Source organism: Carassius carassius, chromosome 44 (assembly GCF_963082965.1).
Source record: "Carassius carassius chromosome 44, fCarCar2.1, whole genome shotgun sequence".
Classification (NCBI taxonomy): Eukaryota; Metazoa; Chordata; class Actinopteri; order Cypriniformes; family Cyprinidae; genus Carassius; species Carassius carassius.
This window is the reverse complement of record NC_081798.1, coordinates 26,641,824-26,655,198: the sequence shown is the minus strand read 5'-3', so window position 1 is coordinate 26,655,198 and position 13,375 is coordinate 26,641,824. Positions and strand designations below refer to the sequence as shown.

General features: G+C 36.1%; 1 protein-coding gene across 1 annotated transcript in view; it reads right to left on the bottom strand.

The window, feature by feature from the left end:
• Positions 1-13,375, bottom strand: part of LOC132126443 (synapsin-2-like) — a 209,553-nt gene that overhangs the window by 175,376 nt on the left and 20,802 nt on the right. The window contains exon 2 of the mRNA XM_059537690.1: positions 1,200-1,257. Within this exon, the coding sequence (XP_059393673.1) occupies positions 1,200-1,257 (58 nt within the window). The remainder of the gene's footprint in view (positions 1-1,199; positions 1,258-13,375) is intronic.

Below are 13,375 nucleotides of genomic sequence, written 5' to 3'. Positions count from 1 at the left end.
ATCATGTGTTCCCGGGGAATCGAACCCCCAACCTTGCGCTTGATAACGCAGTGCTCTACCAATTGAGCTACAGGAACACTTTATGTTTGTGACATAACAAGGGTTTTTCTCAAAAGAAACAGTAAAATGCTCATGAAGTGACTCTCAGACAGTTCTAGAGATCATGTTCATGTGTCCATGTCCTCATATATTGAGGTGGCAGACACTGAAATAATTGCAAGCGTCACACACTTCAGTGTGTGTGTGTGTTAATGAAACCATGCGTCTGCACCATTCATTCCCACAGAGACACAGCTTAATATTCACAGACACTAGTCCAAACCCTGTTTTAATTTAAGTGTGCTGACCTATATTTGATATATTCAATAAGTTTTGTGACCTTCAGTGTTATACATTTCATTGTATTTTTATAGCTGGATTCTGCATTTTGCACATAACGTGAATACCAGTACACACACACACACACACACACACACACACACACACACACACACACACACACACACACACACACCATCTCAAAATATCTTCTTTTGTTTTCCTTGAAAAAGAAAGTGAGGTTTGGAACAACATGTACTGTAAATGATGACCATTTTAATTTTGGGTGAACTATTCCTTTAATGTGTTTACTATTCTACATTATATGACTGAGCCATGTCAAAAATAACAGTTTCTAAATCGTGTATCATGTTCATAGTGATGAACCATTTCTGGTTCCTCAAAGCACCTTTCAGTGATCAGTTCTTAAAGGAACCATTATAACCATTATATTCTTGGTGTGGAGAACAATAAAGAAGCCTTTTCCACTGTAAAGAACCTGTTGTTCAGTGGAAAGTTCTCGTGGTTGTTAAATATTCTTCATGAAACCATCAACTGCATTATTTTTAAGAGTTTGCTGTAAAATACAAAACCCCTCTCCACATGGCTATACGCATTTTACACATCATATCCATTCTGATTGCTTTGATTGTGCAGCATCACACAGAATTCTGCTCCTAGTGAGGACTAATACATGACTTAATGGAAATGGATTGCATCATGGCTAGAAAGGATGCAGTATGCACAATAATTAATAATTCATAGAGACTTGTTTGGGGGTGTTAGCAAATCGGTTGAAAGCCGCCAACTCAATATTTAAATGGTTTGTGTGATCAAGCTGAGAATAACACCCAGGTCTAAAGCTGTAATAGATGCCTTACCTGCTCCACTTTGACATCATAATCTCCTTGGACCTTCTTCCCACGAAATATCTTTGCCCTGAAAGACAAAAATGTATTTGTGAATCATTTCATGCATGTTTGTAGTGTTGTTCAGTTAGTTTGTGCAAAAACAATTCAACATCATTTACAAGCCTGCTGCTATAATGAGTGGAAAAACAATCGGAAAAACTGCGTAATTGCAGAGCTGGCGGCTGAGAAATGACAGCAATGCAAACAGCTGCTGTTTTGATGCGGCGCTCCAATCGTTTGAGTTTTCACTCCTTTTTAAAAAGTGTGCACATCTCTACATCTCATTCATGCTCTCTTTAACTGTCTCGAGCTTATGAGCAGTCACAGAGAAAGCAATTTGGTATTGCTTTGAGCATACAACAGGGTAAAGATGAGAAGCAATTGCAAAACAGGCCAGAGAAAATAGATATAAGAAGGAAAGAAGGCTGATATCTGGTGTGATCCTTGTCTTTACCCAAATCCATTACTGTGCCGAAAAAGCATCACCAAACCCAGGGGCTTATCTTTTTGAGCATCTGTGTTTGCTTTAGTATAATGTTCAAGCTCATAATGCAATATTGTCAGCTAATGTGAAGCAATAACATGCTGACACACTCTCAGTGAAAAACCGTTCCCATACTTTATGGGTCAGAAGAGAGGTTTGCACTGCAGCTGTCCATCGCAGAAACAAGGATTGATTGTGCAATGCTGCCATCTACAGGAAATGAAAAATTTGGTCAAGGAGTAAATGGATGGCAGCATCATTAATGCACAAATTCATTTAACATTGATCCAGGAATGTTTTGCACAATACAACAATAGACACAAAGAAAGCAGTTCAGTGTCTAGTGACAGTGAAGCGTGCTGATATCACTTTTGGTTGATCTCAAGTTCGGCAGCATTAAAAGCAAAACACCTGCGTCTCATCAAACAGAAGCTGTTTGGACCAGAAACAATTCCACAATACAAAACCAATAGGCAAGACTTTCCCATAGTGTAATGACTGTGTAGAAAACAAAAATAATGGGCAGTGATGCAAGCTTCTCTTCATGTCACACAGTCCAGCACAGCTTCATGCCAAAATAAGTGGACTTCGCTAAGGCAAGTATCATGGATGATACACCCAGCCAGAACACAGGCAATGCACTGAAAACCAGTCAGAGCACCTTAGCAAAAACCAAGTGTACCCAGGAAACCCAGCAAAACAACCTAATAAACGAACAGCAAAGAACAAAGCAGCATAGCAACCACGTAGCAACAGCCACCAACTTCACTCCATCATCATCATCATCATCATCATCATCATCATTGTGGAAGCGAGTTCTGCTCAGATGTGCAGCGCTCAGGAGTATCAGCACTCCAGCATTACACGAATGCTCTTTATAATTTCATCAACAGAAAAATAACTCTCTCAAAAGTGTGTTTGCACAGCGATAGCATAGAAAAAGCATTTCTGGTTTCCCAAAGAACCATTATTTTCTAAGCGTGAATAACATTTTTAGAACATTTTGTGCAATGGAACAGTCCTATGGATGTTTAAGGCTCTTCATGGACCCACCGATGCCAATAAAGGAGTATTTTTGTGTGGAGAGCAATCTTACCATATACTGTATGAGCGCTCTCATATTGAGTGTAAAATCAGGACACTGCACTGATTAAAGCAGCAGCAGGATCTCACACATGATGATCTACATGACCAGTGAAGCTTCAGCGATCTACAGGGAGTCTGGATGCATTCAACAACAGACCAAACACAAGGCAACATGACAGTCTTATTGTCAGCTCAAAGTCACTACAACAACAACTGCATGTCTTTGGGCTCAAATAACCCTAATTTATAATATTTAATGTTTCTTATTATTATTATTATTTATTTATTTATTTATTATTTTCTGTTGTTGAAAATCAGACCCATGTGATTCCTCAAATCGTGTGTCATTGAAACAAGTGATCAGGCGTATTGTTCTTAATTTTCAAAAAATGGGCAAAATAATCCTATGACTCAAAGGTGGAGTTGAGGCTAAAATAACATTACGAGCAGTAAAGCGTTCTGGCAGCAGTTATTAATTACTGAGGCGAACCCTGCCATTGTTTGATGGTTCGCTCAAGAGTCCTGCTGAACATTCGTTAATTAAGTCATGATTTTTTCTGAAGGCTGGTAGCAGTGTATATGCACATATATGCATATATATGTCACATATAGGCAAAATTGAGGTGCATATATGTGCATATACAGGAAATATAGGTCTGTATTGCTTCTTCATATCCACATATAAGCCCTATACATACAAGATATGTCTTCTATATAGCTAATGGCAGGATCTGGTCATTTTGTAGCTCATATTTTTGAAAAAAAAAAAAGATTTTTTTGTCTTATTTTTGTTCTTGTACTATATATTTTTTGTTTTGTACTATTTGATTGATCTTGAGTAAATAAATAATGTACATTTCTACATTTTGGACTTTTATTTATGTTGCCTAGCAGCTATGGATTTTAATTTTACTATTATAGGTGAACATATAGGTGCATATATACATGCATATATGTTCCTATATAGGTATATGTATGCACATATATATGTGTACATATATGTACATATAATATAGGAAAACGGCCAATTTTATATATGTCACATATATTAAAAACCTATATTGAAACATATATGTTAATGTAGGTTTTTTCCATGTGGGACAGGGATACTAAAGTAAATGCAGTACTGTATGTACTGTACACACTGCAGCTAAATACAGTAGTGAGTTCATAGTGTCTAGTCCTGTTCTGTACACACACACACACACACACACACACACACACATACACACACACACACACACACACACACACACACACACACACACACACACACACACACACACACACTCACATAAACACACATACACACACACACACACACACACACACACACACACACACACACACACACACACACACACACATACACACACACGCACGCACACACACACACACACACACACACTTCAGTGATTCAAAAGAGTGACAACGGCATTCTACAACAAATTAAAATGAATAATTCGGAGAATGTCTGATGATTTATCTGTGCTCAGTTATAATCCATTAGAACGATGTGCCCGATGTCTTCCCTCTGATTTCTTTTTTATCTCTGTTAAAAAACAAACAAAACTTCTGTCATCATTTAGTTGTTTCAAACCTGTGTGATTTATTTTCTTCTTTTTATTTTCTGTTGAACACAAAAGAAGATATCGACCAGACAGTCGATGATCATAGTATGGACAAAAATACAATGCAAGTCAATGGCTACCGTCAATTGTCAGTTTCCATCAGGTCAAGAGGTTTTCAGTTTCAAGAAGAAGTGTCTTCTTCTGTGTTCAGCTGAAGAAAGAAACTCATACAGGGTTCGAAAGATCTTGAGGGTGAGTAAATGATGACAGATTGTTAATTTTTGTGCAAACTGTCTGTTTAACTCACAACAAAGTTCAAATAGTAATGACCACAATTCTTCACTGTCATGGTGTCCAGAACCCAACTGAATGAACAGAGAGGTGTGAGACGTATTGTGTTGCCAGATCTTTCTAGAGAAAAACAGCAAACAAGAACAGAGCTTTAATAAACCTAAATAACACCAAATGCTTTATATTGAGATATAATAATAATAATATAACAAATTATATATATATATATATATCACGGATCACTTCAATAACTCCAAGCCTATAATAAGTGGGCGTGGCTAAACTTCAGCGGAGTGCTCTGGGAATTTAACAAGTATTTGGTTTCTGTGAAATTAATTTGGTCAGAAATAGTGGATCCCAAATAGGTATTGTTCACAAAGAAACAAAAAACAAAAAAACACACCAATGCCAAGCCAGGCCTTCAGTTCTGTTAAAGCTACTCCATTAGTTCTTAGTAGTTTTTATGTTTTATTCATTTCAATCAATGTAGAGTATAAAATTGCTCAGAGCAGCTGAAGTGCAGTCTAACCCATGCCCTTAAATAGTACATTCAGTAATGGGAAACCTCTGACAGTAACTAGGTCTGCAGTGAGACCTGCGAACAAGCATTCATATCTTCCTTTGAGAGGTTCTGGGCTCCAACATGCACTTTCTGTCTGTAACGTCTACAGAATTAATAATGACACTGTTTCAGGACAGTGGTCTTAAAGGTGAAACATTTAACAGTGAAGAGTTTCTACTGCACGGACTCCAATTATCAGACCGGCGAGAGTTTTATTCATGCTCAGCATCTGCCTGCGCTTATGACAAGAGTGCTAATGAATGTTAAACATCATGTCACCAGCACATTATCTGAGTAAATACACTGAGGAAAATTATAAACGCGACACTTTTGTTTTTGCCCCGATTTTTCATGAGCTAAACTCAAAGATCTAAGACTTTCTCTATGTACACAAAAGGCCTATTTCTCTCAAATATTGTTCACAAATCTGTCTAAATCTGTGTTGGTCCGGGGGGTCCGAAAACCAGTCGGTATCTGGTGTGACCACCATTTGCCTCACACAATGCAACACATCTCCTTCACATAGAGTTGATCAGGTTGTTGATTGTGGGATGTTGGTCCACTCTTCTTCAATGGCTGTGTGAAGTTGCTGGATATTGGCAGGAACTGGAACACGCTGTCGTATACACTGATCCAGAGCATCCCAAACATGCTCAATGGGTGACGTGTCCGGTGAGTATGCTGACCATGCAAGACCTGGGATGTTTCCAGCTTCCAGGAACTGATCCTTGTAGCATGGGGCCGTGCATTAACATGAGGTGATGGTCGTGGATGAATCAATAAAATGCACCTGTGTTCTTTGTATATAACAAACACCTGCCGATACCATAACTCCTTGTTGACATCAGTTAACTGCTCACCCACATGACGCCATACACGCTGCCTGCTATCTGCCCTGTACAGTAAAAAACCTGATTAATACATCAAGAGAACACCTCTCCAAAGTGCCAGACGCCATTGAATGTGAGCTTTTGTCCACTCAAGTCGGTTATGACGACGAACTGCAGTCAGGACGAGCCCCCGATGAGGACGACGAGCAGCAGATGAGCGTCCCTGAGACGGTTTCAAACTGATTGTTTATTTTTATTTATTTATTTGTTCTGCACGGATATCACATGGATACAGTACAAGGAGGGGAACGAAACCCAATTGGGTTTATACAGAGTTCCACTCCACTTGCATGAATAAACAAAAAAAGGCACGCAGACAAATAAGTTGAATAATAAAAAAGAGGGGAAAAACATATTTTCAGAAGCATGATTATCCTAATGGAAGTAACTTAAAGTTACAGATGTTAAAGGGTAATAGTAAAGGATGATCAAAAGTAAATAGCAGCATATGAGGGTCAGTAAGACTATAGTATACTGCAGGGTACTAAAACAAAAGCTGTCATTGTAAAATAAAAAGATCTTTCAACTGTTTTTTAAAGACAAACTTAATTTACTCCAAAGTTGAGGACCCCTAAAGCTGAGGTCAGTTTTATGACCTGAAGTTCTAGAGAACGGTAAGACAAGATTTATTTCTCTATGCCTTGTTTGATGGATATGACTATCTGAAATAAAAGTGAAGAAGTGTTGTAATGTTGGTGGGAAATCTTCTCTCTTATAAATAAACTTATGAATAAATATGCATGATAAATAAACATTGACTTTCTCAATTGATAAAATCTTGTATCTGAGAAATAGAGGTGCAAAAGGAGCATATTTAGAAGAGTAGGAAATCATACGCAAGAACTTCTTCAGAATTTTAGCAATTTTTGCGAGATAAGTGGGAAAAGTAGCACCCCAGACAATATTACAATAATTCATAAAGGGAAATAAAAGGCTGTAGTAAAGCGTTAGATGAGCAGATGAGTGAATTGAAGGTAAAACAATTGTTAGAATATTTAACATTTTAGAGGATCTTGTACAGACTAGATCAACATGTTTGGACCAAGTTAAACCTTCGTCAATCAGGACACCGAGAAATTTTGTTGAAGCCACTTGAGTAACTGGAGCTCCATCAATTTCTATACAAGCATGTTCTTTGGGGTAGAATTTATTAATATTGTGAAATATCATAAAATTAAATTTTTTGACATTGAGCGTTGAGCGAAACCAATTTGATAATATTTTTAACCCGTCATTAACATGTTGGATCAAGGTGACAAAATCCTCGTGTCCTGCAATGAGATTGGTGTCATCTGCAAATAATATGGGTAGGAAATGATCACAACAAAGGAATAAATCATTAATATAAATTAGAAACAATAAAGGACCCAGAATAGAACCCTGAGGAACCCCAAATGAAATTTTAGAAGTTTTAGAAAAGAAACCATTGAGATAAACAATTTGTTCTCTGTTAATAAAGTAAATGCGAAACCAAACTAAGGCAGTACCCTCCACTCCATATCTATTAAGCTTAGAAATCACAATATCATGTGGAACAGTGTCAAAAGCCTTACTTAAATCGAGAAAAACACAGAGAGCAAATTTTTTATTATCAAGGGCATTTGATATATAATTTACAAGCTGTATTAATGCATGTTCTGTTGAATATTTTTTTCAAAACCCATATTGATGTTTGTATATAATGTTATACATTATTGTTGCAGCAGCTGTTGGTGTGGCTGGTCTCAGATGATCTTGGAGGTGAAGATGCTGGATGTGGAGGTCCTGGGCTGGTGTCTGCGGTTTTGAGGCCGGTTGAATGTACTGCCAAATTCTCTGAAATGCCTTTGGTGACAGCTTACAGTAGAGAAATGAACATTCAGTTCATGGACAACCGCTCTGGTGAACATTCCTGCAGTCAGCATGCTAATTACACGCTCCCTCAAAACTTACTACATCTGTGGCAATGTACTGTGTGATAAAACTGCAGATTTTAGAGTGGCCTTTTATTGTGGCCAGCCTAAGGCACACCTGTGCAATAATCATGCTGTCTACTCAACATCAACACAGATTTAGACAGATTTGTGAACAATATTTGAGAGAAATAGGCCTTTTGTTTACATAGAAAAAGTTTTAGATTAGAGTTCAGCTCATGAAAAATGGGGGTAAAAACAAAAGTGTTGCGTTTATAATTTTGTTCAGTGTATATAAACACAATAAGATAACATACAGATATATACTTCTAGGGTTTTAAGGTTTTAAAGAACTGTTTTGACTGACTGACTGTTAGTCTGTTTGTTCCTTTATGACATGCACCGCTTGATGTTTTGGCTACTTTTGGCCAATTTTTGTTGTCAGAAAACAATATGAACAAACTGGAACTGTTTCTGTCTGAAACATTATGTTATGATATAAAAAATCACAAAGACCCATTGATTAAATTAAGATAGATCAATTAAAAAGTAAGTAAATGTAGATAATCACCATAATAACACACTTTAATAACACACACAGTAAAGTAGATAGACACTTGATGAATCAGCGTTCATCTTAACTATTCTGTTAATGAAACACCATCATAACAAAATAAAAGAAAATGCAACGCAGACACCCTGAAGTACCTTAAGAAAATATTTGAAGAAGAATTTTTATTATTTATTTAAAATATAACCATATGTTATGCATCCTACACAAGGACTTTGACACTGGCAATGTCATTTTGCTGTTTTCATCATAAATTGGTAATTAATTGTATGTGCATAAAATTTTAACTATACATTTGACAGTATTTTACAGTAAAATGTTAATTATTAATATAATATAATGCGAAGCATTGGCAGTTTAATGTAACTTTTAATTAAATTTTTTATTTATTGTAAGTTGTCTTTTTTGTATGCTGGTCTTGCTGTAAAACCAATTGCCCTTAGGGGACATAAATAAAGAAAGAAAGGAGAAGAAAGAGTTTTTCAGTGTAAAGATAACTTTCAGTTAATCAGTTACCAAATTAACAGATTTTTACAATTATCAATCATCTTGCTTAGAAACAGTCCAAGCCATTGTTGTTAGTGAAGCAAGCATCTGTACTAATTCCAGAAGGTCATTTTAGAACTAGTAAAGGATGTTTGAGACATCTCTATGCTGTTTCTGCAGAGAGAGAAAGAGAAAGTGTGTGTAATTATCTGTCTCTAGCTCGGTTCTCAGCAGTGTTGGTCAGGAGGAGCTCTGCAAATAGCAACATAATTAGTTGATGTCCTCCAGAAGATAATTGGACAGCCTCGTAAATGGATAAGACTTTGAAACACATGCTGAATGAATGAAACCGTGACGCACATGACTGACTTGACTGAGTTAGACACACAGTTAATTCAAGTCTAAAGGCATTTAGTTTGATGTTCATAATCATGTTTCTTGCTTTTTGGCGTTGTGGATGTTTTGTCATTAATAAGTCACCATGGAGCCACTGCACAAACACTCGGTCTGGTCAGAGGATGATCAATTGGTCATTAAGTAAATGGGGTCAGCAGGTCTAATGAGAACATGCTTGATGAAGACATGATGATTTATCTGTGCTCAGTTAGAATGGAGTGCTCCTCTGTCTTTCCTCTGACTACTTTTTTTTCTTTAGTAAAGTGCAAATGTATTTTCTATTTAATATTCAAACTGTTAAAGCAAATCTGTCACTCACTGCAAAAAAAAGCAAACAAAACACATCTTTAAAAGCGTGATGAAGCATATTCAAATATAGTTAGAATTCCCAACTGTCACCCCCCATTTTTTAAATAGGCATTAAAGTGCACTATCCAAACTAAAATTGCTGTAATTTATGAACACTTTGGAATATAAACATACGGTTGGTCTCTTCTTAAAGAAGAAAATTAGCAGATGTTGGCAAAAGTGGAATTTTTTCAAAATATTTAAGTATCAAAAAGTTATAGAAGTTTAAATGTACTAAAAATAATATGCGCTATATAAATTTTATTATATTTTATTTATTATAAATATTTTACATAACAGTTTTTACTCTAAAATTGGTATACAATTAAAGCATTGTGTCTAAATAAGTTATGTTATAAATTTGAAGTTGATATGAAAAAAATTTAGGTTCCTGTGAGATTTTATTTAGGGCGTCATACCACACACAGCCACCGGGAGTCATCAAAACTATTTTGAATTTTGCTTAATGAATTTTTCTCTAGATTTCTCTGTGAATTTTTTTTTTCTATCTCAAAATAACTCAAAAATATGAAATCCTGAGACTCAGACCTTTCCAATGATATGTTTGTTGCCAAGATTATAAAATGTTTTGGTTCTAGAAGACCGTAATGCATTATGTTTTATGACACTTGGCCCTGCCCACTAAGGGGGAGGTGACCGCCATTAGATTTTAATGTACCATTTCCATGGTAAAGCAATGTCCGATTTCAAAATGGTTTTCACAGGATGAATCTTGAGCTTCTAAGCTTTCAAATGATATATGATTTATGATGATTACTAAAAGATTTCTTAGAGAAAAAGACAACAACAAAAAAGAGTGCCAAGCGTCCCACAGGTGGGACGGTGACAGTTATGGGGTTAATTAAAAATGTTAGTTTGTTTTAATCTGTTTTTTTGTTTTGTTTTCTAAGATATGTTATAGGTAATATCACACAGGCGAGAGTGTCGTTTACCGAACATCAGCATGTGAGCATTATTGCAAATATTGATTGTATACACCAGTTCAACAAAAAGTAGTTCATATTGAGTGTTACATTTCGAGACATGAATTATTATTACTGAATAAAAAGAAACAACTGAGCATGCAGGCACAAAAGTTATTCCCCGTTGAAAAGCATTATATTGAAAATCGTGTTGAGTGACACGAAAAAAGGGAAATTTGCGTCTGTGAACATGAATCAATAGATACAAATTTTGACATTTATGCCATGAGACTGGGTTGAATAAGTTGACTAAACATTACTTAAAATTTTGCATTTTGGCCCTGCCACTTAAAAATATGAGTTAATTTAACTAATTTACCTTCAAAATGCATAAACTTAAGATTTCAAGTGTTGTGAGCTCAAAATCATGAGTAATCCTTTGGAAAAACTCAACTGTCACTCTGTTCTTCCTTTAATGTGATTGGCCACGGGAGGAATTCTGCCTAGCAACAAGAGAACAAAAGCACTGATTGGTGGATTACAAAATTCGTCCTTTTGGTCTGTTTGGTTGCTGAACTACATTTCAAGAGGAAGTTTTTCTTCATGTAGTATGTTCGGTGAGTAAAATTATGTAGATATAAAGTTGTTTTGCATGATTTCTACTAGTGAAATATGTTAATTTAAATCCTTGTGGTAGGTGATATTGAGATGGTATGATTATTAAAACGACAACTTATATTATTTGATGAAGTGGCCCAATCATTTTCCTTTGAAAGAAAGAACATGGCAGCTAACGTTACTGCTTAACTCGTTAGACCCATACACTGAAAACCCTAATAAGTTGACTGAACTAAATTGATTGAGTAAACTCGTTGCCTCAATTTAATTGAGTAATGGAGTCTCCCAAAACTTACATATTTAAGTTTATTTAACTTGACGGTTTTGTAGATTGTACTTAAATCACTCAGTTCACCAAACTTGGTGCTTGTTTAATGTACTTAAACGATTATGTTCACTTAACTTGGTATTAATTTCAAGTGTACTTTTTTTATTTAAGTTAACTCAACATGTAAATTTAACTGAAAATTATGTTCTTATTTTTGACCGCACACTTTTTGCACACTGAAGTAAAACAAATAACAGCATATTTAAACTTTGACCTTTTGACAAAATGTCACAGTATTTATGAAAATACAGTAAACCCTTTGTTGAAAAGACTAAGTCCCTGGATGGTGTACTATTAGCAGTAGATTTTCAAAGTCTGGATCCATGCACACTCTGTTGGCTAATATTATGCCCACAATCCACTGCACCTTGGAGAAGGATTTGGTTCAGAACTACAAAGACGGACAGTAAGTGTTAAAAAACTACAAGCATGATGGATGTGCACAGCCAATGGTTAAAATTGATGGATTTATTTTTCCATGGCAGACCTAAAGGTACCAGTCAATACTGAACATCCCTATTTAGTGTTCTGTGACACATATTAGTGTGCTGTTGGTGTTTTACATTATTCTATCGTATATATTGTAATATTTGTTCTGTTTCATTTTGGTATTGTCAGCACTGTCTCTTGAAAGATTAGATGATCCGTCTTCATTCAGTAGCTTATGTAATCTTAGTTCTGCAGAAACTGTTTTCTGCTCCTGTGAAGTGCCTGTAAAGCTCAGAATGCTACACTAGCATTATAAAATGACATCAGAATAGATATTACACCTGCAGACATCTGTTCTGATGTGATCTGAGAGCTGCATGTCATAGGTGGGTATTCAGTGAATGGTAGAGATCAGTCAGATTGTCCTGGATGGCTTTGGGTGTCTCAGGGTCTCTTATGAAGTGAGGTGTTCCCGTGGCTACTGTTTCCATGGTGATTTCTCAATAGTTGGTCTAAGATGATGGCCACCCATCAGATGTGTGCCTCTTACTGTGAGCTCAGGTGAGACACTGTCTTTGAATGGTGCTCTTTGTGTTTGCTGTGACATTAACCATCTGAAATCTTGACAAATTGCAGAAAATTAAAATGGCGTTGCTATAATTAGTGTACGCATTTGGTAGTGACAGAAATTTTAAAAGCTAATGCATTTCTTGACGTAGAATACATGTCTTATTTTGGTTTTGCATTTCATCTTTTTAACTGCTTTCATTACAACCAAACAGAGCAGCAGCGTTCTTGCAAGTAAATGAGCCCCCAATGAAAAGTAAATTGTGCATTTCCTGCTATTGCATAGTGTAGAACATTCTGACTGTTTATTTTTAGTTAGGTATAAGATGTGTATTATCTTAAATGAAATTAAAGGGTATATTACACATATGCTGACCAAATACAACTACAACAATTTATTAAAGTCAATGGCACAGGTGACCTGTGTAAGGGCTGCCTCAATCGCAAAATACTTCCAGTGCACAGGAACCTTCGCTCCCTTAAAATCCCACAATGCATTGCAAAACTAGGTAGTGTTGATGCTCACTATATTCTCCATTACCGGAGAAACATCACATTTCTGAAGCATGAAACATAAACCACATGAGCCAGGTAGAGAACAGGTAGTGAACACATATACTTAACATTTATAATTAATATTCGGCTCAACTGTTGTAACAGAACGATGTGTTTAAAGAGAATCAAAATAATATCAAAAAGAAACT